Here is a 26,181-nt window from a genome sequence, read left to right as displayed (position 1 = left end):
AGACACAGCTAGAGGTTCACTCAAAGTAGATGGTGCAATACCCAATTTTCCAGCAAAGGAAGTAAACACAAACGAATGGGTTGCACCCGCATCAAATAATACCAAAGCACCAGTAAAAGAAATCGCAATTGTACTTTCCACCACAGCGTTTAATGCACGCGCATCCTGAGGAATAAGTGCAAAAACTCTGGAATGACCTTGCGGCTGCTGCTGCGAACTCTTCCCAATACCATAACTGTTGGAACCTCTGCCACCAAAACCTTTGCCACTAGAACCACGGCCTCGCTGGCCACCAAAAGATGATGTAGGTTGAGAGTACCCTACAGATTGTGTAAACGCATGTCTCTGCTGCTGGTAAGACGACTGCGCCACACTGGAGTTAGACATCTGCCGCCCAGATGTCGGACACTTCGTGGAGAAATGACCCGGCTGGCCACAAGTAAAACAACCTCCTGGAGCTAACTGGCACTGACCATAATGCCTACGTCTGCAATTCTGGCAGAACGGAATGTTAGATCCACCACTATACCCGCGTCCTGAACCACGGTTACTCCCCCTGTTGCTAGAACTATATGGAGAACTCATAGCACTATGCCTTCCCATGTTGTGCGTCCGAAGACTCCCCCTATTGTCCTGAGAAGATCACTCTTTCCTTTCTGTGTCTGAAAAAGGGTCAGATATTGTCCCAAACTGAATCAATGAGCTCTCCAACTGACGAGCGCTATCCACTACTCGAGAGAACTCCATGTCTGCCTCTATCAGCAAAGGAAGAACTTCCGAGCCTAAACCCCTAACATAGCGCTCATTCACTGGCACTCGATCACCCTGTAGATCCTCATCGAAACAACCCAAGCGAACAAACTCCGTAGTATAGTCTATCACTAATCTATCCCCCTTCTTCAAATGTAGCAGCTTCTCTCTGAAACTCTCAGTAATAGAGAAGGGTAGATAGAAGCCTCTGAACCTGACCACAAACTCAGCCCAAGTCACTGTAGCCATCTCTGGTCTGATGTTATCGCGAAACCAGTCCGTAGCTGGACCATTCAGCGACATATCCACAAGCATCACTGATTGATGATCAGTAGCTTGAATCCTCTAACAGCTGTACTCAAACTCCTCCAAAAAATCAAGAGCATCTCCACTACCGTCAAATGAAGTCGGAGTCAACTTCGTGTAGGTCATTACCACCTCTCTGTCTGTCGGTATATGGTCGACACCAGCAAGTCCATCAATACAAGCTATAGCACCAGCCTGAGGTTGTTGTTGCTGCGCTAACTGACCCAGTAAAAGTACACTGATTCTGCAGAAGAGCCTGATTGTTCTGCATCTCGACAATCCCAGCCAAGAAAGTAATGAAGTCGAACGCCTGCATGTTCGGTGCCTGATGCACCTCCGGTGCCTGCTGCACATTCGGTGCCTGAACACCTGCTGCACCACGTCCTCTAGCTCCACCTCTACCAGCACCAGCTCCTCTACCTCTACCTGTACCTTTACCTTTAACAGCACCTCTACCTCGACCACATCCAACATTAGCCTGAACCTGTGGCACATTCTGATCGACTTCCATATGGAACAAGCCGAGGATTTTGAATCCGAATAAGGTTCCAAGGCGTGTATGCCATAATGATCCTTAATGGATGGAAAGAAAGCTTCGAGATTCGTCGTCTTGATAAAGCCGTAAGGAGTTACGAATTTATCAAAAAATGATGATTAACCCAATGTTTACAAGAAGGTTAGTGGGAGCAGAATCACTTTTGTGATCTTGTATGAAGATAACATATTACTAATAAATAACAATATCATAATGTTAACTTCTGTTTATCTAATACGTACTCCATCAAAGACCTTAGAGAGGTAGCGTAAATTCTCAGTATTAGACTCTATGGAAATAAATCTAAGAGAATAATTGGTTTCTCCTAAAGGTTCTGCTTAGAATAGATATTGAAGGAGTTCAATATGAAAGTTCTAAGAAGGATTGATACTATTTAGGCATGAAATTCTTCTTTCAAACGGAATGTCTTTTGAGACTTCTAAAGAAAGAATGAATCTAGCAAAGATACCACAGGCTTACGTAATTGGTGGTCTGATGTATGAGTTAGTGGGACTAATACGGTTAGTGTGACTAATCGGTTTCAATCCAATCCATGTTGAGAACATTGGATGGTTGTTAAGGATATCTTTAAGTACTTTTGAAGAACTAAAGATATGGTTTTAACAAATGGAGAACGAGATTTTTAAGTACACCGTTTTACAGATTATGATTAATAATCAAATATGGATAATAGAGAGTCTATCTCCAAATTCATATTTATCTATAATAAAGGAGTAGTGAGCTAGAAGTGTTCTAAGAAATAATCAACTCCAGATTCAATTATAGAAGCCGAGTATATTATGATATGAGATGTTGTAATATAAGGTGTTTGGATAAATTAGTTCGTAACTGAACTAAGTACGGTTTACTTCCATTAGGTCGACAATTCCTCTTTTCTGCGACCACAATGGTGCTACTGCCCTAGCAAAAGAAGCCGGGTCTCACAACTTATCCGAACATAAGGAAAGGCATTATCATATTATCTAAAGAAATTGTTGGAAAGAGAAAATTGTTTCTCTAAAAGATAGCATTAGCCAATAACACGGCCGACCCACTGACAAAGCTCATGACTTGGAGTCATTAAGGTTTACACGACTTAGAGTCATTAAGGTTTACATGACTTAGAGTCATTAATATTTACATCTTGTGAAGATGGGGCTAATATATAGTTGTCAATAGCACTAGTGCTAGTGGGAGATTGTTAGTAGTATGTGCCCTAGGGCCATTTAATCACGTATATTTGTAGAACTAATCCTAATGGCAAAGATATATATATTTTATTTGAACTAAGTATCTTTCAACTAAGTGTTCATTTATTACGTATTGTCCTTATCACATTGTGATAGAATCTATTCTTATGGTGTTAAGAATATGAGTGACATATTCTATTATACAAGTGATCTAAATAACCGTTCACGATCGATGGGGTCCTGCGAATAAGGGCATCGCATTATCCCGGAAAGATTGTCACCTCTGTTTATTCTCCCGATTAGTAAAGAGTTACTAATTATAGGAAGTAGTGAGTCTCATACTACTTGATGGGGATCAGAATAAACATGTGGACACTCATGGTGTTGAGTGAGTCGAACAAGTGACGCTAGATGACTTATACATGGTAATTCATCAAAGTCAATTTAATGTCATCTAGTTCATATTGTACATATGTCCTTTGACTTGCGGTGACACTATCTTCTATATAGGTGATTAGAGTTTGATACTCATTAACCCTAGATCTTTCATGAGCTAGGGCCACGGGATGTGTTGGCTCTAGTTAGTTGTATATGGAGATAGGGGTTTAACCTAGAAAGGATTCATCACTCTGGATGAATGGAGACAAGATTCTATGCTATCTCGAATGGTTCTTGATGGATAATAAAACCTGTGCAGGTGTATAATACTTATTTAGAAAGTTGTTTCTAGTGGAAGTCATATTTATCAAGAATTAGAACTGAGAGATGAGGTCATATGATTAAGACAAACAGTGTTTGACTTAACCGTGACACTAGTAGAGATTATAATCTTAGATGAAGGGAATTTTGAATGTACGGTAATTATGAACATTGGTTCATTAAGAATGCATCGAAACATTCATCTCTATTTGGGGGTCGAGATATGTTGCTAGATGTCACTCTCGATCTACGAGAATTGTTAATTAATGGGATTTCATTATTTAATATAAGAAAGGCGTTTCTTATGACTCTCGTTGCCATATAGATGTGAACCTAGTTAGTCACACACAATAGAGTGTGCAACCGATTGAGTTTACGAAATATCGATTTCATATAGATACTAGCATATCTCGGAAATAGTCTAAGATGAAAAACAAGTACAAATTAGAGACTAATTTGTAAGAGTTATAAATTAATAGGAATCTAATTGTACTATTTCCAAGTTAATTAGGGACTAATTTATAAGAAATATAAATTAGTAGGAACCTAATTATATTTTAACCAAGTTTTATGATTAAAAGGCTCAAGCAATTAATTAGTGTAATTAATAATACTTAAATCACTAATCATAAGTTAATGGAATGAAGATGTCATGGTGATGATGTAATGAGATAAGCTTATGTCATATATGTGATGTCATATGATGACATCACCTATATGATGTCACCTATGTGATGTCACCACATAAAACGTGTCATGTGGTGGCAACACTTTTGCTTGGTGTGTGACACCTAGCATGCAAGGTCGTGATCAATCACGGGAAAAACTTTGCGATGTTTTTCATACATCCGAGCAAACTTGGCGAGAGTTTGAGCTTAGGGTTGCTCGGCCAGAAGAACTCTTGCAAGTTTACTTCAAGGCGAGAATTCAATCGGACGCATACTCATGAGGATGATCTTGAGGTCGTCGTACTTTTGGGACTACAAGAATCGTTGGAGAATCGACATAGGTATTCTTCTTACGATTCCTAGATGCGTGCTTTAATTACTAAATGATACAACGATCCATTTGTTGTTGATATGATCAACTTCAGGATTCAGATTGTTGGAATTTCGATTTTGAATTGAAATATACGATCCGGACCCGCGCGTCCCGCTGCGCCAACAACGTTTCCCCTTTTTAGCGATTTAAGTCAAACGTTTATAACGCTACGAAACAAATCCAAACGTTTAAAACGTTATAAAAGAAATCCTAAGGTTTCACCTTTTAGCGATTTAATCCAAACGTATAAAACGTTAAACGTTTAAAACGTTACGAAAGAAATCAAAACGTTTAAAATGTTACAAAACTGATCCAAACGTTTAAAACGTTACGAAAAAAATCCAAACATTTCACTTTTTTAGCGATTTAAAGCAAACGTTTACAAACGTTACTAAACAAACCCAAACGTTTCATCTTTTTAACAATTTAATCCAAACGTTTACATATGTTACGAAACAAATCCAAATGTTTCCCCTTTTTAGGGATTTAAGCTAAACATTTAAAACTTTATGAAATTAATACAAACAATTAAAACGTTACGAAACAAATCCAAACGTTTCACCTTTTTAGCGATTTAAGCCAAACGTTTAAAACATTATAAAACCAATACAAACGTTCAAAACATTACGAAACAAATCCAAATGTTTCACCTTTTTAGTATTTTAATCCAAACGTTTAAAACGTTATGAAACCAATCAAAACGTTTCACATTTTTAGCGATTTAAGCCAAACGTTTACATAGGTTACGAAACAAAACCAAATGTTTCACCTTTTTAGTGATTTAAGCCAAACGTTACGAAAAAAGTCAAACATTTCGTCTCTTTAGAGATTTAAACCAAACGTTATGAAACAAAGCCAAACGTTTCCTCTTTTTAGCGATTGAAGCCAAACGTTACGAAACAAATCCAAACGTTTTCCCTTTATAGTGATTTAAGCCAAACGTTGCGAAACAAATCCAAACTTTTCACATTTTTAGCGATTTAAGCAAAACGTTTACAAACGTTAGGAAACAAATCCAAACTTTTCCCCTTTCAAGCAATTTAAGCCAAACGTTTACAAACGTTACGATACAAAACCAAACGTTTCACCTATGTAGTGATTTAAGCTGAACGTTTACAAATGTTAGGAAACAAATCCAAACGTTTCCCCTTTTAGGCAATTTAAGCCAAATGTTTACAAACGTCACGAAACAAATCCAAACATTTCACCTGTTCAACGATTTACACCAAAAGTTTACAAACTTATAAAAGAAAACCAAACATTTAACCCTTTTAGCGATTTAAGCCAAATGTTTACAAACGTCACGAAACAAATCCAAACGTTTCACCTTTTTAGCGATTTCAGCCAAATGTTTAAAATGTTAAGAAACAAATCCAAACGATTAAAACGTTAAAAAACAAATACAGACATTTCACCTTTTTAGCGATTTGTGCCGAACATTTAAAACGTTACGAAACTAAGCCAAACGTTTACATATGTTACGAAACAAATCCAAATGTTTCCTCTTTTTAGCAATTTAAGCCAAAGATTTAAAACGTTATAAAACCAATCCAAACGTTCAAAACGTTAGGAAACAAGTCCAAACGTTTCACCTTTTTAGCGATTTTAGCCAAACGTTTAAAACGTTTCGAAACCAATCCAAATGTTTAAAACGCTACGAAACAAATCCAAACGTTTCACCTTTTAAACGATTTAAGCCAAACGTTTAAAACGTTAAGAAACTAATCCAAACGTTTACAAACGTTACGAAACAAATCCAAACATTTGACCTTTTTAGAGATTAGAGCCAAACGTTTAAAAAATTACGAAACCAATCCAAATGTTTAAAACATTATGATTTAAATCCAAACGTTTCACCTTTTTTGTGATTTAAGCCAGACGTTTACAAACATTACGAAACAAATCCAAACGTTTAACCTTTTTAGCGAATTTAAGCCAAACGTTTACAAACGTTACAAAACCAATCCAAACGTTTGAAACGTTACAAAATAAATTTAAACATTTCATCTTTTTAGCGACTTAAGCCAAATGTTTAAAGCGTTAGGAAACCAATCAAAACGTTTAAAACGTTACGAAACAAATCCAAACGTTTCCCCTTTTTGGAGATTGAATCCAAACGTTTACAAACATTACGAACAAATCCAAACGTTTCGCTTTTTTAGCTATTGCAGCCACACGTTTACAAATGTTACGAAAAAAACCAAACGTTTCTCCTATTTAGCGATTGCAGCCAAACGCTTACAAACATTACGAAACAAATCCAAACCTTTCCCCTTTTTAGCGATTTAGGCCAAACATTTACAAACGTTACAAAACAAATCCAAACGTTTAAAACGTTACAAAAGAAATCCTAAGCTTTCACCTTTTTAGCAATTTAATCCAAACGTATAAAACGTTTAACGCTTAAAACGTTACGAAAGAAATCCAAATGTTTAATATGTTACAAAACCAATCCAAACGTTTAAAACGTTACAAAAAAATCAAACGTTTCACCTTTTTAGCGATTTAAGCCAAAAGTTTACAGACGTTACGAAACGAATCCAAACGTTTCACCTTTTGAGCGATTTAAGCCAAAGTTTTAAAACGTTATGAAACAAATCCAAACGTTTCGCCTTTTTAGCAATTTAATACAAACGTTTACATATGTTACGAAACAAATCCAAACGTTTTCCTTTTTAGGGATTTAAGCCAAATGTTTAAAACATTACGAAACCAATACAAATAATTAAAACGTTACGAAACAAATCCAAATTTTTCACCTTTTTAGCGATTTTAGCCAAACGTTTAAAACGTTACGAAACCAATACAAACGTCTAAAACATTACAAAAAAAATCCAAACATTTCACCTTTTTAGCAATTTAAGCCAAACGTTTAAAACGTTATGAAACCGATCTAAACGTTTCACATTTTTAGCGATTTAATCCAAACGTTTACAGTGGTTACGAAACAAAACCAAAGGTTTACAAACGTTACGAAACAAATCCAAACATTTCACCTTTTTAGCGATTGAAGCCATATGATTAAAACATTATGAAAACCAATCCAAACGTTTAAAACGTTATGAAAAAAATCCAAACGTTTCACCTTTTTAGCGATTTAAGCCAGACGTTTAGAAACAATATGAAACAAATCCAAATGTTTCACCTTTTTAACGATTTAAGCCAATCATTTACAAACGTTACAAAACCAATCCAAACGTTTGAAACGTTACGAAACAAATCCAAACATTTCACCTTTCAGCGATTTAAGCCAGATGCTTAAAACGTTACGAAACCAATCAAAAACGTTTCAAACGTTACGAAACAAATCCAAACATTTCCCCTTTTTAGCGATTTAAGCCAATCGTTTAGAAACGTTACGAAACATATCCAAACGTTTCCCCTTTTTAGCGATTTAAGCCAAACGTTTACAAACGTTACGAAATAAATCCAAACGTTTCACCTTTTTAGCGGTATAAGCCAGAGACGTTTACAAACGTTACGAAACAAATCCAAGCTTTTCACCTTTTTAGCAGTTTAAGCCAAACGTTTAGAAACGTTACGAAACAAATCCAAATATTTCCCCTTTTTGCGATTTAAGCCAAACGTTTAGAAACGTTGTGAAACAAATCCAAACGTTTTACATTTTTAGCGATTTAAGCCAAACTTTTACAAATGTTACAAAACAAATCCAAACGTTTCACCTTTTTAGCGATTTAAGTCAAACGTTATAACGTTACATAACAAATCAAAACGTTTCCCATTTTTAGAGGTTAAAGCCAAACGTTTACAAATGTTAAGAAACAAAACCAATATTTTCCCCTATTTAGCGACTTAAGCCAAACGTTTACAAATGTTACGAAACAAATCCAAATGTTTCACATTTTTAGCGATTTAAGCCAAACATTAACAAAAGTTACGAAACAAAACAAAACGTTTCCCCTTTTTAGCGATTTAAGTCAAATATTTACAATGTTACGAAACAAATCCAAACATTTCAAATGTTATGAAATAAATCCTAAGGTTTCACCTTTTTAGCTATTTAATCCAAACGTATAAAGTTTAAAACGTTACGAAAGAAATCAAACGTTTAAAATGTTACAAAACAAATCCAAACGTTTAAAACATTACGAAAAAAATCCGAACGTTTCACCTTTTTAGCGATTTAATCCACGAGTTTACAAACGTTACGAAACAAATCCAAACGTTTCACATTTTTAGCGATTTAAAGCAAACGTTTACAAACGTTACTAAAAAAATCCAAACGCCTTTTTAGCAATTTAATCCAAACGTTTACATATGTTACGAAACAAATCAAAACGTTTCCCCTGTTTAGCGATTTAAGCCAAACGTTTAAAACGTTATGAAACCAATACAAAAAATTAAAACGTTGCGAAACAAATCCAAACGTTTCACCTTTATAGCGATTTAAGCCAAGCGTTTAAAACGTTACGAAACCAATACAAACATTTAAAACATTACGAAACAAATCCAAATGTTTAGCCTTTTAAGCGATTTAAGCCAAACATTTAAAACATTATGAAACCGATCTTAACGTTTCACATTTTTAGTGATTTAAGCCAAATATTTACAAACGTTATGAAACAAAACCAAACATTTCACCTTTTTAGCGATTTAAGCCGACCATTACGAAAAAAAAGCCAAACTTTTCACCTTTTTAGAGATTTAAGCCAAACGTTACGAAACAAAGCCAAAAGTTTCATCTTTTTAGCGATTGAAGCCAAACTTTACGAAACAAATCCAGACGTTTCCCCTTTTTAGCGATTTAAGCCAAACGTTTACAAACGTTACGAAACAAATCCAAGCTTTTCACATTTTTTGCGATTTAAGCCAAACGTTTACAAACGTTAGGAAACAAATCCAAACGTTTCCCCTTTTTAGTGATTTTAGCCAAACGTTTACAAACGTTACGAAACAAAACCAAACGTTTCATCTTTATAACGATTTAAGCCAAACGTTTAAAACGTTATGAAACCAATCCAAACGTTTAAAACGTTACGAAACAAATCCAAAAGTTTCCCCATTTCAGCGATTTAAGCCAAACGTTTACAAAAATTACGAAACAAATCCAAGCGTTTCCCATTTTTAGCGATTTAAGCCAAACGTTTACAAACTTATGAAACAAAACCAAACGTTTCCCCTTTTGAGCGATTTAAGCCAAACGTTTATAAACGTCACGAAACAAATCCAATCATTTCACCTTTTCAGCGATTTTATGCCAAACATTTAAAAATTTATGAAATAAAACCAAACGTTTCACCTTTTTAGCGATATAAGCCAAACATTGATAAACGTCACGAAACAAATCCAAACGTTTCCCCTTTTTAGCGATTTAAGCCAAACGTTTAAAATGTTACGAAACAAATCTAAACGATTAAAACATTAAGAAACAAATACAAACGTTTCACCTTTATAGCGATTTAAGCCGAACATTTAAAACGTTACGAAACCAGGCCAAACGTTTAAAAATATTACGAAAGAAATCCAAACTTTTCCCCTTTTTAGCAATATAAGCAGAACATTTAAAACGTAAAAAAACCAATCCAAACATTTAAAACGTTAGGAAATAAATCCAAACGTTTCACCTTTTTAGAGATTTAAGCCAAACATTTAAAATGTTACGAAACCAATCCAAACGTTTAAAACGTTACGAAATAAATCCAAACGTTTCACCTTTTTAACGATTTAAACCAAATGTTTAAAACGTTACGAAACCAATCCAAACGTTTACAAACGTTACGAAACAAATCCAAACATTTTACCTTTTTAACGATTGAAGCCAAATGTTTAAAACATTACGAAAACCAATCAAAACGTTTAAAACGTTATGAAAAAAATCCAAACGTTTCAGCTTGTTAGCGATTTAAGCCAAACGTTTAGAAACGTTACGAAACAAATCCAAACTTTTCCCCTTTTTTGCGATTTAAGCCAAACGTTCACAAACGTTATGAAAAAAATCCAAACGTTTTACATTTTTAGCGATTAAAGCCAAACTTTTACAAACGTTACAAAACAAATCCGAAAGTTTCACCTTTTTAGCGATTTAAGTCAAACGTTACATAACAAATCCAAACGTTTCCCATTTTTAGAGATTGAAGCTAAACGTTACAAATATTACGAAGCAAATCCAAACGTTTCACCTTTTTAGCGATTGCAGCCAAACATTTACAAATGTTATAAAACAAAACAAATTGTTTCCCCAATTTAGCGACTTAAGCCAATCGTTTACAAACGTTACGAAACAAATCCAAACGTTTCATCTTTTTAGCGATTTAAGCCAAACATTTACAAAATTTACGAAACAAACCAAACATGTTCCCTCTTTAGCGATTTAAGTCAAATGTTTACAACGTTACGAAACAAATCTAAACGTTTAAACATGATGAAATAAATCCTAAGGTTTCACATTTTTAGCGATTTAATCCAAACGTATAAAATATTAAACGTTTAAAACATTACTAAAGAAATCCAAACGTTTAAAATGTTACAAAACCAATCCAAGCGTCTAAAACGTTACGAAAAAAAATCCAAATGTTTCACCTTTTTAGCGATTTAAGCCAAGAGTTTACAAACATTACATAACAAATCCAAATGTTTCACCGTTTTATCGGTTTAAGCCAAACGTTTTCAAACGTTATGAAACAAATCCAAATATTTCACGTTTTTAGCGATTTAAGCCAAACGTTCACAAACGTTATGAAACTAATCCAAACGTTTTACCTTTTTAGCGATTTAAGCCAAACTTTTACAAACGTTACAAAACAAATTTAAACGTTTCACCTTTTTAGCGATTTATGCCAAACGTTTACAAACATTACATAACAAATCCAAACGTTTCCCATTTTTAGAAATCGAAGCCAAACGTTTACAAACGTTTCAAACAAATCCAAACGTTTCACCTTTTTAGTGATTTAAAGCAAACGTTTACAAACGTTACTAAACAAATCCAAACGTTCCACCTTTTTTAGTAATTTAATCGAAACGTTTACATATGTTATGATACAAATCCAAACGTTACCCCTTTTTAGCGATTTAAGTCAAACGTTTAAAACGTCAAAAGTCTAAATTTTACGAAAGAAATCCAAACGTTTAAAATGTTACAAAACCAATCCAAACGTTTAAAACCTTACGAAAAAAATCCAAACGTTTCACATTTTTAGCGATTTAAGCCAAAAGTTTACAAACGTTACAAAACAAATCCAAACGTTTCACCTTTTTAGCGATTTAGAGCAAATGTTTACAAAGGTTACTAAGCAAATCCAAACGTTACTAAGCAAATCCAAACGTTACTAAACAAATCCAAACGTTTCACCTTTTTAGCAATTTAATCCACACGTTTACATATGTTACGAAACAAATCGAAACGTTGCCCCTTTTTAGCGATTTAAGCAAAACATATAAAACGTTAAAAAAACCAATCCAAACGTTTCACCTTTTTAGCAATTTAAGCCAAACATTTAAAACGTTTAAAACGAATCGAAACGTTTGGATTAAATCTCTAAAAAGGGGAAACGTTTGGATTTGCATCGTAACATATGTAAACGTTTCGATTAAATTACTAAAAAAGGTGAAACGTTTGGATTTGTTTAGTAATGTTTATAAACGTTTGCTTTAAATCGCTAAAAAGGTGAAACGTTTGGATTTGTTTCGTAACATTTGTAAACGTTTGTCTTAAATTTCTAAAAAGGTGAAATATTTGGATTTGTTTTGTAACAATTGTAAATGATTGGCTTAAATCGCTGAAAAGGGGAAACGTTTCGTTTTGTTCGTAACGTGTGTAAACGTTTGGCTTAAATCCCTACAAAGGTAAAACGTTTTGATTTATTTCGTAACGTTTTAAAAGTTTGGATTCAATCGCTAAAAAGGTGAAACGTTTGCATTTATTTCGTTACGTTTGTAAACGTTTGGATTGATTTTGTAAAGTTTTAAACTTTTGGCTTAAATCGCTAAAAAGGTAAAACGTTTGTTTTTGTTTCGTAACGTTTGTAAGCGTTTGGATTGGTTTAGTATAGTTTTAAATGTTTGGCTTAAATAGCCAATTCTGTTGGTGCAGCGGGACGTGAGGGTCCGAATCTTATATTTCAATTCAAAATTTGAATTCCAACAATTCGGATCCAGAAATTGATCATATCAATAACAAATGAAACTAGTAATTAAAGCAAGCATATAGAAACCGTAAGAAGAATACCTTTGTCGATTCTCCAACGATTCTTGTAGTCCTGATAGTACGGTGACCTCAAGCTCGTCCACACGAGTATGCGTCCGATTGAATCCTCGCCTTGAAGTAATCTGCAAGAGTTCCTCTTGCCGAGCTACCCTGAGCTCAAACTCTCGCCTCGATTACGTCTTTGCTGGGATGTATAAAAAACTTTCTCCAAGCTTTTCTATGATTGATAACTACTTGAACTCCTTCAAATATGCTCTCTTAAGTGTGTTGTTCTTAGAATGAGCAAAGACAACCTCTATTTATAGGGTAGAGCTTTGCTTAAGAATGCAACACCTCACATGCTAGGTGTCACACACCAAGCAAAGGTGTTGCCACCATTCGACACCTCACATGCTAGGTGTCACACACCAAGCATAGGTGTTGCCACCATCTGACACATCAGATGCTAGGTGTCACACATCAAGCATAGGTGTTGCCACCTTCTGACACGTCGGATGCTAGGTGTCACACACAGAGACATACATGACATCATAACATTAACTTGGATAAAATACAATTAGGTGCCTACTAATTTATAACTCTTACAAATTATTCCCTAATTGTATTTGTTTTTCATCTTAGATTAATTTCCGAGATATGCTAGTATCTATATGAAATCGATCTCTCGTAAACTCAATCGGTTGCACATCCTATTGTGTGTGACTAACTAGGTTCACATCTATATGGCAAAGAGAGTCATAAGCAACGCCTTTCTTATATTAAATAATTAAATCCCATTAATTATTAATTCTCGAAGATCGTGAGTGACGTCTAGCAACATATCACGACCCCCAAATAGAAATGAATGTTTCGATGCATTCTTTATGAACCAATGTTCATAATTACCGTAAACTCAAAATTCCCTTCATCTAAGATTCTGATCTCGACTAGTGTCACGGTTAAGTCGAACACTGTTTGTCTTGATCATATGACCTCATCTCAGTTCTTATTCTTGATAAATATGACTTCCACTAGAAACAACTTTCTAAGTAAGTCATACACACCTGCGCAAGTTTTATCATCCATCAAGAACAATTTGAGATAGCATAGAATCTTTTCTCCGTTCATCCGGAGTGATAAATCCTCTCTTGGTTAAACCCCTATCTCCATATACAACTAACTAAAGCCAACACATCCCGCGACCCTAGCTCATGAAAGATCTAGGGATAAGGAGTATCAAACTCTAATCACCTATATACAAGATAGTGTCACCGCAAGTCAAAGGACATATGTATAATTATGAACTAGATGACATTAAATTGACTTTGATGAAATACCATATATAAGTCATCTAGCGTCACTTGTTCGACCCACTCAACATCTTGAGTGTCCACATGTTTATCCTAATCCCCATCAAGTAGTATGGGACTCACTACTTCCTATAATTAGTAACTCCTTACTAATCAAGAGAATAAACAAGGGTGACAATTTTTCCGGGATAATACGATGCCCTTATTCGTAGGACCTCATCGATTGTGAACTGTTATTTAGATCACTTGTATAATAGAATCTGTAACTCATATTCTTAACACCTTAAGAATAGATTCTATCACATTGTGATAAGGACAATATGCAATAAATAACCACTTAGTTGATGAGGCACTTAGTTCAACTAAAACATATATATCATTGCCAATGGGATTTATTTATACAAGTATAAATACAAAATGGCCCTAGGGCACATACTACTAACAATTCTTTTTAAACGTTTGGTTTTGTTTCGTCACGTTTGTAAACAATTGGTTTAAATCGCTAAAAAGATAAAACGTTTGGATTTGTTTTCAAACATTTGTAAACGTTTGGCTTAAATCGCTAAAAAGATGAAACGTTTGGATTTGTTTTGTAACGTTTTAAACGTTTGGATTGGTTTCATAACGTTTTAAGCGTTTGGCTTAAATCACTAAACCAATCCAAATGTTTAAAACGTTTCGAAACAAATCCAAATATTTCACCTTTTTAGCAAATTAAGCCAAACGTTACAAACGATAAGAAACAAATCCAAACGTTTCCCCTTTTTAGCGATTGAAGCCAAACGTTTACAAACGTTATGAAACAAATCCAAACGTTTCACAGTTTTAACAATTTAAGCCAAACATTTACAAATGTTACAAAACAAATCAAACATTTCACCTTTTTAGCAATTTAGGCCAAACGTTTACAAATGTTACGAAACAAAATCAAATATTTCACCTTTTGGCGATTTAAGCCAAATGTTTAAAAATGTTATGAAACAAATCCAAATGTTTTACCTTTTTAGCGATTTAAGGCACACGTTTTAAAACGTTACGAAACAAATCCAAACGTTTCATCTTTTTAGCGATTTAAGCGAAACGTTTACAAACGTTACAAAGCAAATCCAAACCTTTGGATTGGTTTCGTAACGTTTTAAACGTTTGGCTTAAATCGCTAAAAAGGTCCAAATGTTTACAAACGGCACGATACAAATCCTAATGTTTCCCCTTTTTAGCGATTTAAGCCAAATGCTTACAAATGTTACGAAACAAATCCAAATGTTTCACCTTTTTAGCGATTTAAGCCAAACGTTAAGAAACAAATTCAAACGTTTCCCCATTTTATCAATTTATGCCAAACATTTAAAACGTTAAATGTTTAAATGATACGAAACAAATCCAAACGTTTCACATTTTTAGCGATATAAGCCAAACGTTTACAAATGTTACGAAACAAAATCAAACGTTTCACCTTTTTTAGCGATTTAAGCCAAACATTTACATACCTTATGAAACAAATCCAAACGTTTCATATATTTAGAAATTTAAGCCACACGTTTACAAACGTTACGAAACATATCCAACCCAAATGTTTCTCTTTTTTAGCGATTTAAACCAAACGTTTACAAACATTACGAAACATATCCAAACCAAACGTTTCACCTTTTTAGCGATTTAAGCCAAACGTTTAAAACGTTACAACGCCAATCCAAATGTTTCAACTTTTTAGTGATTTAAGCCAAACGTGTACAAACGTTACGAAACAAATCCAAACGTTTCACATTTTTTAGCGATTCAAGCCAAAAGTTTAAACAGTTACAACACCAATCCAAACGTTTAAAACGTTACGAAACAAATCCAAATGTTTCACCTTTTTATTTATTTATGACAAACGTTTACAAACGTTACGAAACAAATCCAAACGTTTCACCTTTATAGCGATTTAAGCCAAACATTTAAAAACGTTACGAAACCAATCCGACGTTTACAAACGTTACGAAACAAAACCAAACGTTTCACCTTTTTAGCAATTTAAGCCAAACAATGTTACGAAACAAAACAAAACATTTCACCTTTTTAGCGATTTAAGCCAAATGTTTAAAACATTACGAAACCAATCCAAACGTTTCACCTTTTTAGCGAATGAAGCCAAACGTTTAAGAACGTTACGAAACAAATCCAAACGTTTCACGTTTCACCTATTTAGTAATTTAAGCCAAACGTTTACAAACGTTATGGAACAAATCCAAACGTTTCTTATTTATAGCGATTGAATCCAAACGATTAAAACGTACATAATATATCCAAAACTTTCACTTTTTTAGCAATTTAAGCGAAACATACACAAACTTTACGAAACAAATATAAACAAAACCAAACATTTGTAAACGTTTGGCTTAAATCGCTAAAAAGGTGAAACTTTTGGATTTGTTTCTTAAAGTTTTAAACATTTGGATTCGTTTTGTAATGTTTTAAACTTTTGGCTTAATTCGTTAAAAAGGTGAAAACTTTTGGCTTAAATCACTAAACAAATGAAACGTTTGGATTTCTTTTGTATTGTTTTAACGTTTGGATTTATTTCGTAATGTTTGTAAACGTTTGGCTTAAATCGCTAATAATGTGAAACGTTTGGTTTGGTTTTGCAATGTTTTAAACGTTTGGCTGAAATCGCTAAAAAGGCGAAATATTTGGATTTGTTTCGTAACGTTTTAAAAATTTGGATTGGTTTTGTAACGTTTCTAAATGTTTGGATTAAATCGCTAAAAAGGTGAAACATTTGGATTTATTTCGTACCGTTTGTAAAGGTTTGGCTTAAATCGCTTAAATGGGGAAACATTATGACTTGTTTCATAACGTTTGTAAACGTTTGGCTTAGATAGCTAAAAAAGTGAAATGTTTGCATTTGTTTTGTAACGTTTTAAACGTTTGGCTTAAATCGCTAAAATGGGGAAATGTTATGATTTGTTTCGTAACGTTTGTAATCGTTTTGCTTAAATTGCTAAAAATATGAAACGTTTGGTTTTGTTTCGTAACGTTTGTAAACGTTTGGCTTATATCGCTAAAAAGGGGAAACGTTTGGTTTTGTTTCGTAACGTTTCTAAACGTTTGGCTTAAATCGCTAAAAAGGCGAAACCTTTGGATTTGTTTTGCAACGTTTGTAAACATTTGGCTTAAATCGTAAAAAGGTGAAACATTTGGATTTTTTTCGCAACATTTTTGGTTTCTAACGTTGGCTTAAATCGATAAAAAGGTGAAACGTTTAATTTTTTCGTAATGTTTTAAACGTTTGGATTGGTTTTGTAACGTTTTAAACTTTTGGCTTAAATCGCTAAAAGGGTGAAATGTTTGGATTTGTTTCGTAACATTTGTTAACGTTTGGCTTAAATCGCTATAAAGGGGAAACATTTGGATTTTTTTTGTAATGTTAGTAAACGTTTGGCTTAAATCACTAAAACGGTGAAATGTTTGGTTTTGTTTCGTAACGTTTGGATTTGTTTCGTAACGTTTTTAATTGTTTGTCTTAAATTGACAAAAGGGGAAACATTTGAATTTGTTTCTTAACATTTGTAAACATTTGGCTTAAATCGCTAAAAAGGTGAAACATTTGGATTTGTTTCGTAACATTTGTAAACCTTCGGCTTAAATTGCTAAAAAAGTGAAACGTTTGGTTTTATTTCGTAACGTTTGTAAACATTTGGCTTAAATCGCTAAAAGAGTGAAACAATTGGATTTGTTTCGTAACATTTTAAACGTTTGGATTGGTTTCTTAACGTTTTAAACGTTTGGCTTATATCGCTAAAAAGGTGAAACGTTTGGATTTGTAACATTTTTTGTTTCGCAACGTTTGTAAACGTTTTGCTTAAATCGCTAAAAAAGGTGAAACGTTTGGATTTGTTTCGTAATATTTTAAACGCTTGGATTGGTTTTATAACGTTTTAAACGTTTGGATTTGTTTTGTAAAGTTTGTAAACGTTTGGCTTAAATCACTAAAAAGGTGAAACGTTTGGATTTGTTTCATAACATTTTAAACGTTTGGATTGGTTTTGTAATGTTTTAAAACCTTGGCTGAAATCGCTAAAAAGGTGAAATGTTTGAATTTGTTTTTTAAAGTTTGTAAACAAGGCTTAAAACGCTGAAAAGGTGAAACATTTGGATTTGTTTTGTAACCTTTGTAAACGTTTGGTTTAAATCGCTAAAAAGGTAAAACGTTTGGTTTGTTTCGTAACATTTGGATTTGTTTCGTAACAATTTAAATGTTTGGCTTAAATTGATAAAAAGGGGAAACATTTGGGTTTGTTTCTTAACGTTTGTAAACGTTTGGCTTAAATCACTAAAAAGGTCAAATCTTTGGATTTGTTTCGTAACATCTTAAACGTTTGAATTGGTTTCGTAACGTTTTCAATGTTTGTCTTAAATTGCTAAAAAGGTGAAACGTTTGGTTTTGTTTCGTAATGTTTGTAAACGTTTGGCTTTAATCGCTAAAAAGGTGAAACGTTTAAAACGTTACAAACCAAATGCAAACGTTTCACATTTTTAGCGATTTAAGTCAAACGTTTACAAACGTTATGAAACAAATCCAAACGTTTCACCTTTTTAGAGACTTAAGCCAAACGTTTACAAACATTACGAAACCAATCCAAACTTTACACCTTTTTAGCGATTTAAGCCAAACATTTAAAACGTTACAAAACCAATCCAAACGTTTAAATACATTATGAAACAAAACCAAACGTTTCAACATTTTAGCAATTTAAACCAAACGTTTACATACGTTAAGAAACAAAACCGAACGTTTCACCTTTTTTGGGATTTAAGACAAAAGTTTAAAACGTTATGAAACCAATCAAAATGGTTAAAACGTTAAGAAACAAATCCAAACGTTTCACCTTTTTAGCGATATAAGCCAAGCGTTAACAAACGTTACGAAACAAATCCAAATGTTTCGCCTTTTTAGCGATTTAAGCCAACCGTTTACAAACGTTACGAAACAAATCCAAACATTTTCCCTTTTCAGCGATTTAAGCCAAAAGTTTACAAACGTTACGAAATAAATCCAAAAATTTCACCTTTTTAGCAATTTAAGCCAAACGTTTACAAACGTTACGAAACAAATCCAAATGTTTCACCTTTTTTGCGATTTAAGCCAAACATTTAAAACGTTACGAAACTTATCCAAATGTTTCACCATTTTAGTGATATAAGCCAAACGTTTACAAACGTTACGAAACCAGTCCAAATGTTTAAAATGTTACAACCAAATTCAAATGTTTCACATTTTTAGCAATTCAAGCCAAACATTTACAAACGTTATGAAACAAATCCAAAAGTTTCACCTTTTTAGCGACTTAAGCCAAATAGTTACAAACGTTACTAGACAAATTTAAACTTTTCCCCTTTTTAGCGATTTAAGCCAAACGTTTACAAATGATACGAAATCAATCCAAACGTTTCCCATTTTTAGAGATAAAAGCCAAACGTTTACAAACGTTACGAAACAAATCCAAACGTTTCCCCTTTTTAGCGATTTAAGCCAAACGTTTAAAACGTTACAAAACCAATCCAAACGTTTAAAACGTTACGAAACAAATCCAAACGTTTCACCTTTTTAGTGATTTAAGCTAAACGTTTACAAACGTTAAGAAACAAATCCAATCGTTTAAAAAGTTATTAAACCAATCAAAACGTTTTAAACATTATTAAACAAATCCAAACGTTTCACCTTTTTAGCGATTTAAGCCAAATGTTTACAAACGTTACAAAATAAATGCAAACGTTTCCCCTTTTAAAGATTTATGCCAAACATTTACAAACGTTATAAAACAAAACCAAACGTTTCACCTTTTTAGTGATTTAAGACAAACGTTTACAAACTTTACGAAACAAATCCAAACGTTTCCCCCTTTTAACGATTTAAGCCAAACATTTAAAACTTTATAAAACCAATCCAAACGTTTAAATACGTTATGAAACAAAATCAAACGTGTAAATACGTCATGAAACAAAACCAAACAGTTCACCTTTTTAGCAATTTAAGTCAAAGGTTTAGATACGTTAAGAAACAAAACCAAACGTTTCACCTTTTTTGCGATTTAAGCCAAACATTTAAAACATTATGAAACCAATCAAAATGTTTAAAACGTTATGAAACAAATCCAAACGTTTCACCTTTTTAGCGATATAAGCCAAACGTTTACAAACGCTACGAAAAAAATCCAAATGTTTCGCTTTTTTAGCGAATTAAGCCAAACGTTTACAAACGTTTCAAAACAAATACAAACATTTCACCTTTTTAGCGATTTAAGCCAAACGTTTACAAACGTTATGAAACAAATCCAAACGTTTCACCTTTTTAGCAATTTAAGCAACATTTAAAACATTACAAAACCAATCCAAACGTTTAAAACGGAACGAAACAAATCCAAACGTTTCGCCTTTTTAGCGAGTTAAGCCAAACGTTTACAAACATTATGAAACCAATCCAAACATTTAAAACGTTACAACCAAATCCAAACGTTTAAAAATGTTACGAAACAAATCCAAACGTTTCACCTTTTTAGCAATTTGAAGCCAAACATTTAAAACGTTATGAAACCAATCTAAATGTTTAAAACGTTACGAAACAAATCCAAACGTTTCACCTTTTTAGCGATTTAATCCAAATATTTACAAACATTACAAAATAAATGCAAATGTTTCACCTTTTAACGATTTAAGCAAAACGTTTACAAATGCTACGAAAGAAAACAAACGTTTCCCCTTTTTAGCGATTTAAGCCAAACGTTTACAAATGTTATGAAACAAATCCAAACGTTTAACCTTTTTAGCGATTTAAGCCAAACATTTAAAACGTTACAAAACCTATCCAAAGGTTTACAAACATTATGAAACAAAACCAAATGTTTCACCTTTTTATGAATTTAAGCCAAACGTTTACATACGTTAAGAAATGTTTGTAAACGTTTGGATTGGTTTCATAACGTTGTAAACGTTTGGCTTAAATCGCTAAAAAGGTGAAACATTTGGATTTGTTTCGTAACTTTTTAAACGTTTGGATTGGTTTTGTAAACGCTTGGCTTAAATCGCTAAAAACGTTTGGTTTAAATCTTTAAAAAGGGGAAACGTTAGGATTTGTTTCATAACGTTTTAAACGTTTGGATTTGTTTGTAAAGTTTTAAATGTTTGGCTTCAATCGCTAAAAAGGGGAAACGTTTGGATTTATTTCGTAACGTTTTAAATATTTGGCATAAATCAGTAAAAAGGGGAAATGTTTGTTTTTGTTTTGTAACGTTTGTAAATGTTTGGCTTAAATCCCTAAAAATGTGGAATATTTGGATTTGTTTTGTAACATTTTAAACGTTTCGATTGGTTTTGAAACTTTTTAAACGTTTGGCTTAAATCGATAAAAAGGTGAAACGTTTGGATTTGTTTTGTAACGTTTGTAACGTTTGTAAATGTTTGTAACGTTTTTAAACATTTGGCTTAAATCGCTAGGGTATGCGTATGGTTGTACCAAAACCCGTAGCAAGCCTTGCGAAAAACTACTAATCATATAAACCTGCAGAAAATCCAATGCTCAGGGGCAACCGAGACTCCAACTTAAACTAACAGTTTAAATATAAGTACTTCCATTAAATAAAAATAACTAGAGTTAAACAATAATAATACCAAAGCATAAAATAATGCCAGTCAGACAAATCTTACAAACAGACTCCTAGTTTACTACTGCGGTCTAAGAATAAAAGTAGTTTGACAATTTATTAAAAGAAAATAAACCTCCGAGGAGTAAAGATTTGGAGATCTGCAGACTCGCTCAAAATAATATACCTGGAAAATTTGGGAAAACAACGGGGTCAGATATACTGAGATGAGTTCGCAATATTATTTACATTTATTAAGTTTAAAACCCTTAATCAAAACCTTTTATACTAATAATAATATGATTATGGAATAATAGTATTGAAATGATCCCAGCGTAACTATGACATAGCATACTGAAAAACCCAAAGTGGACGGGATCAAATCCTCGTCAAATTACCAGCGTAAGCAAGACCTTAGTCTGCCGATCCCAGAGTACTTACCGGTGCACACAGTCTCGATATAAGCCTATCGAGCAGCTCGTTTCAATCCAGATCCATAATCGCTTAAAACAGTTCAAAAACATTTATAATACTAAAATAAAATGCGGTACTTAATAAAGCGGTAAATAGCACTACAAACTCACGGCTTGCTTATCCACGTGAATCTTGGAAAACAACTAACCATGCGTAACTCCGAAATACGAGCAGTCGACGGGTCTAAAACAATGTATAAGTTAAAATTCATTCAACCCCTAACTCTAAGAATACTAGATCTACACCACAAAGGACTAGCACAATACCAAGCCTCACACAAGCATAGCCAAAGCGAAAAGAACAGTTAATTACATAATGACCCGAGTCAAAATACAAACCACATCGAGTAACACAATACCCAAATAATTAATAAGTCAAGTCTATTGAGTTCCCGCTTTAAAATCCGTTTCAGAAAATATTATTTAAATAATATTAAAATAATGACTTAATTAGGTTCTTATGATGGTTTTTCTCTCTCCTGATTCTCTCGGCGCATGTTAGCTTGCTATACTACGCTGTTCTCCTATGGCGAAGAAATAAAGGAAACGCACTAACCCTAATCAGTCCAAAGTGGTTACAGAGGTTATTCAAGAAATTAATGCTAAAGAGGTACAAAACGAGCTGTCTACAGAGGTTAACAAAGATGAAGAACCCATTGAAGTGGTGACTGAATCTCAAAAGGATAATGAAGTTGATTATGGAGTTGCTTCTGGACAGGATAACAAGAAGGGGGAAAAGAAATGGGTAGATCTGGTGAAAACCAATTGGATAAATCCAGGAAGTCCTCTAAAATACATACCACCCGTGATTACAAATGGTATTAGTATTGCTAAGATTGCAGAGGAGGATATCTTAGAAGAAGAAGATAGATGGAAAAATGCCATTTTAGGTTGTGTTTATGGGTTATCCCCAAAGTTCTACAAATTGCATAATTTCATTAAGAATAGATGGGGTAAAATTGGGTTGATTGATTTTCTTCAAATTACACCCAATCTGTATGCGTTCGTCTTTGAATCCGAAGAGGGCAAGCTTCAAGCTATGGCAGATGGCCCAATAACGTTTGATAGACACCCATTAAGTCTCCAGGAGTGCAAAAGGAATATGTCCTTTGATCTATCGGAAGTTGCATATGTTCCTGTTTGGGTAAAACTTCCCCTGCTCCCATGGGAATTTTGGAGTCCCAATTCCTTAAGTTCTATAGCTAGCACCTTAGGAAAACCGTTGTTTACTGATAGGTGTACCAGGGAAAGATCTATACTAGCTTATGCTAGAATCCTGATTGACATGAGATTGAAAGGTGTTTTTCCTGATATTGTTGTAATTGACGACGCTGATGGTAACCAACACACCCAATTTGTGGAGTATGAATGGAAGCCAATCCTATGTGAATCCTGCAACAAATTAGGGCATCGTAATTGTGAGCAAAAACAAATCTGGATTGCAAAGACATCTGATAATGAGGCAGTTCAGGTTATGGAGGAAAAAGGGAAAGATAGGGGTGCATGACGAATCAAGCAGGGGACCTCCATGAAGAAGAATCTATTATAGATACTGTGGGAGGTAAAAAGGACCATGTGCAGATAAGCCAGACTCTTTACAGCTATTCCAGACCCCTCCCAATACTCAGGAGGATGGATTTCAACTTGTCACTAGCAAGAAACAAAAGAACAAACAAGTAATAAGAAGAACTGAAGATGTTAAAGCAGATAACAAGAGTGGAGGTAATTCTAAAGCTCAAACTACCATTATTGATAAAATTCTTACCAAGAGGCTCATAAAGCCCTTGGACAGAGGAAGATGAAATATGCTACCTGGAACATCAGGGGGCTTAATGAACCCCTGAAACAAGCTGAAGTCAAGAGACTGCTTGCTAAGAATAATATAGATTTGGCTGGAATTATTGAAACCAGAGTTAGATTTGCTAATAGAGATAAAGTTTGGAGGAAGATGAATCTGCAAGGATGGGATAAAATTCATAATTACACTCATTCTGATTTAGGCAAAATTTGGATTATCTATGATAGGTCCAGAGTTAAAGTTAGTTTTATTGACTCCACAGATCAGATGATTCGTTGCAGTATTGAGAGTGATGATAATAAGTTTACTTGGACTGTGATTTATGGTTCAAACCATTTAAATGATAGACAAAAGCTTTGGCACAAGATTACTGATATGTCCAGGAATACTGAAGGGGCATGGATAGTACATGGAGATTTTAATGCTATCATGAACAACTTTGACAGGCTAGGAGGAAACAACCTTGATGATGATCACTCAACTGAGTTACTTAACTGCATTACTGCAGCAGACATTACTGAATTAAGAAGTACTGGATGATTTTACACTTGAAATAATAACCAGCTTGGCAATAGCGGAATTTGGAGAAGATTGGATAGGGTCTTTGCTAATGGGGACATTTGTGACACCTTCCAACATGCTTACTTTGAATCCCTCCCCAATGCAATTTCTGATCATAGTCCCATCATCACCTACCTGCATAACAGCCAGTGCAAGGGAAAGAATAGTTTTAAATTCTTTAACTTTTGGTCTATCCACCCTGAGTTTAGGAAAATTTTTGAAGATAAATGGAGCAAAAGTTATAATGGGCACTACATGTACCAATGTGTGCAAAAGCTTAAGGTTATGAGCTTTAGCCTCAGCAAGTTAAACATACAACACTTTTCTGATATATCTCAAAAAGTTAACATTTAGAGATCTATTCTAGAGAAGCAGCAGATTGATATTCAAAGAGATCCTTCAAATCACCTGCTTATCTATGAAGAGAGAGCTATGGCTGTCCATTTCAGATTCTTACTTAGTTGTGAGGAAAGCTTCTATAAACAGAAGTCAAGGATCCAATGGCTTAATCTTGGAGACTCCAACACAAAGTACTTTCACAATTCAGTTAAGCAAAGAAGGATTACAAACTGTATTCCTCTTATCAAGTTGGAAGATGGTAGTATTATCAGTAGTAAAGAGGAGATTCATAAAGAAATTACTAGATTCTACTCTAACCTGTTCAGGAGAGAGGATACTACTAGAAGTCACATTGACAGCAACAGGTTCAGAACTGGAATAACCCTTACTGATGATGAAGGGACAAATTTACAGAACATAATTACTGAAATGGAAGTCAAGAATGCAGTCTTTTCCATTGGATGTGACAAAGCAGCTTGTCCAGATGGCTTCAATGGCCATTTCTTCAAAGTTACTTGGGATATTACTAAAGATGATTTGGTGAAAACTGTCCAGGAGGCCTTCAATTCAGGTACTATTCTCAGACAACTTAACTCCACTACTATTACAGTTATCCCTAAAACCTCTAATGCTGATAGTCTCTCTGATTTCAAACCAAGTGCATGCTGTAATGTTTTATATAAGATTATTTCCAAAGTCATTACCAATAGGCTTAGCCCTTTGCTTTGTAAAATTGTGGCCCCAAACCAGTCTGCCTTTGTTCCAAATAGGTCCATAGCTTACAATATCATGTTGGCTCATGAACTTGTCAAAAACTACCACACAAACAAAGAATATCCTAGATGCCTTCTTAAAATACACCTTAAAAAAGCCTATGACTCTATTTCCTGGTATTTTATAGAGGAAATTCTTATATCTCTTAATTTTCCTGATAAATTCATTGCCCTTATCATGAGTTGCATGAAAACCCCTAGTTATTACATTGCTTGGAATGGTTGTAAAGGAGATAGGTTCCATTATGGCAAAGGGCTCAGACAAGGAGACCCCATCTCCCCCTCCTATTTTTCTTGTGTATGGAATATCTATCTAGGAATTTGAACATGATCACCCCTGACTTCAAATTTCACCAAGGTTGTGGTTATATTAGAATAAACCACTTGATGTTTGCTGATGACCTATTACTCTTCTGTTATGGTGATATAAAATCTGTCAGTTTTTTTATGAACAAGCTTAATGATTTTATAGATACCTCTGCTCTCCAAATTAACAACAACAAGAGTCAAATCTTTTTCTGTAATATGGAGGATAATGTTAAGCAGAACATTACTAGTATTCTGGAGTTTAAAGAAGGGACTCTTCCATTGAGATATTTGGGAATTCCATTGATTTCTTCTAAGCTCTCCAAGGAAGACTA

General features: G+C 34.0%; 2 protein-coding genes across 2 annotated transcripts; both read left to right on the top strand.

The window, feature by feature from the left end:
* The first annotated feature begins 2,014 nt into the window (after positions 1 to 2,014).
* LOC126687696 (uncharacterized) lies at positions 2,015 to 23,871 on the top strand. Its single transcript, XM_050382252.1, has 3 exons — positions 2,015 to 2,112; positions 22,613 to 23,568; positions 23,651 to 23,871. Exons 1-3 carry the CDS (start codon positions 2,015 to 2,017, stop codon positions 23,869 to 23,871), a joined length of 1,275 nt encoding a protein of 424 aa, XP_050238209.1.
* Positions 23,868 to 25,865, top strand: LOC126687695 (uncharacterized). Its single transcript, XM_050382251.1, has 3 exons — positions 23,868 to 24,396; positions 24,443 to 24,693; positions 24,783 to 25,865. Exons 1-3 carry the CDS (start codon positions 23,868 to 23,870, stop codon positions 25,863 to 25,865), a joined length of 1,863 nt encoding a protein of 620 aa, XP_050238208.1.
* Positions 25,866 to 26,181: the final 316 nt, after the last annotated feature.

This window comes from Mercurialis annua, linkage group LG6, assembly GCF_937616625.2.
Source record: "Mercurialis annua linkage group LG6, ddMerAnnu1.2, whole genome shotgun sequence".
NCBI lineage: Eukaryota > Viridiplantae > Streptophyta > Magnoliopsida > Malpighiales > Euphorbiaceae > Mercurialis > Mercurialis annua.
The sequence above is the reverse complement of the archived record's forward strand: the minus strand, read 5'-3'. Positions and strand labels throughout refer to the sequence as shown.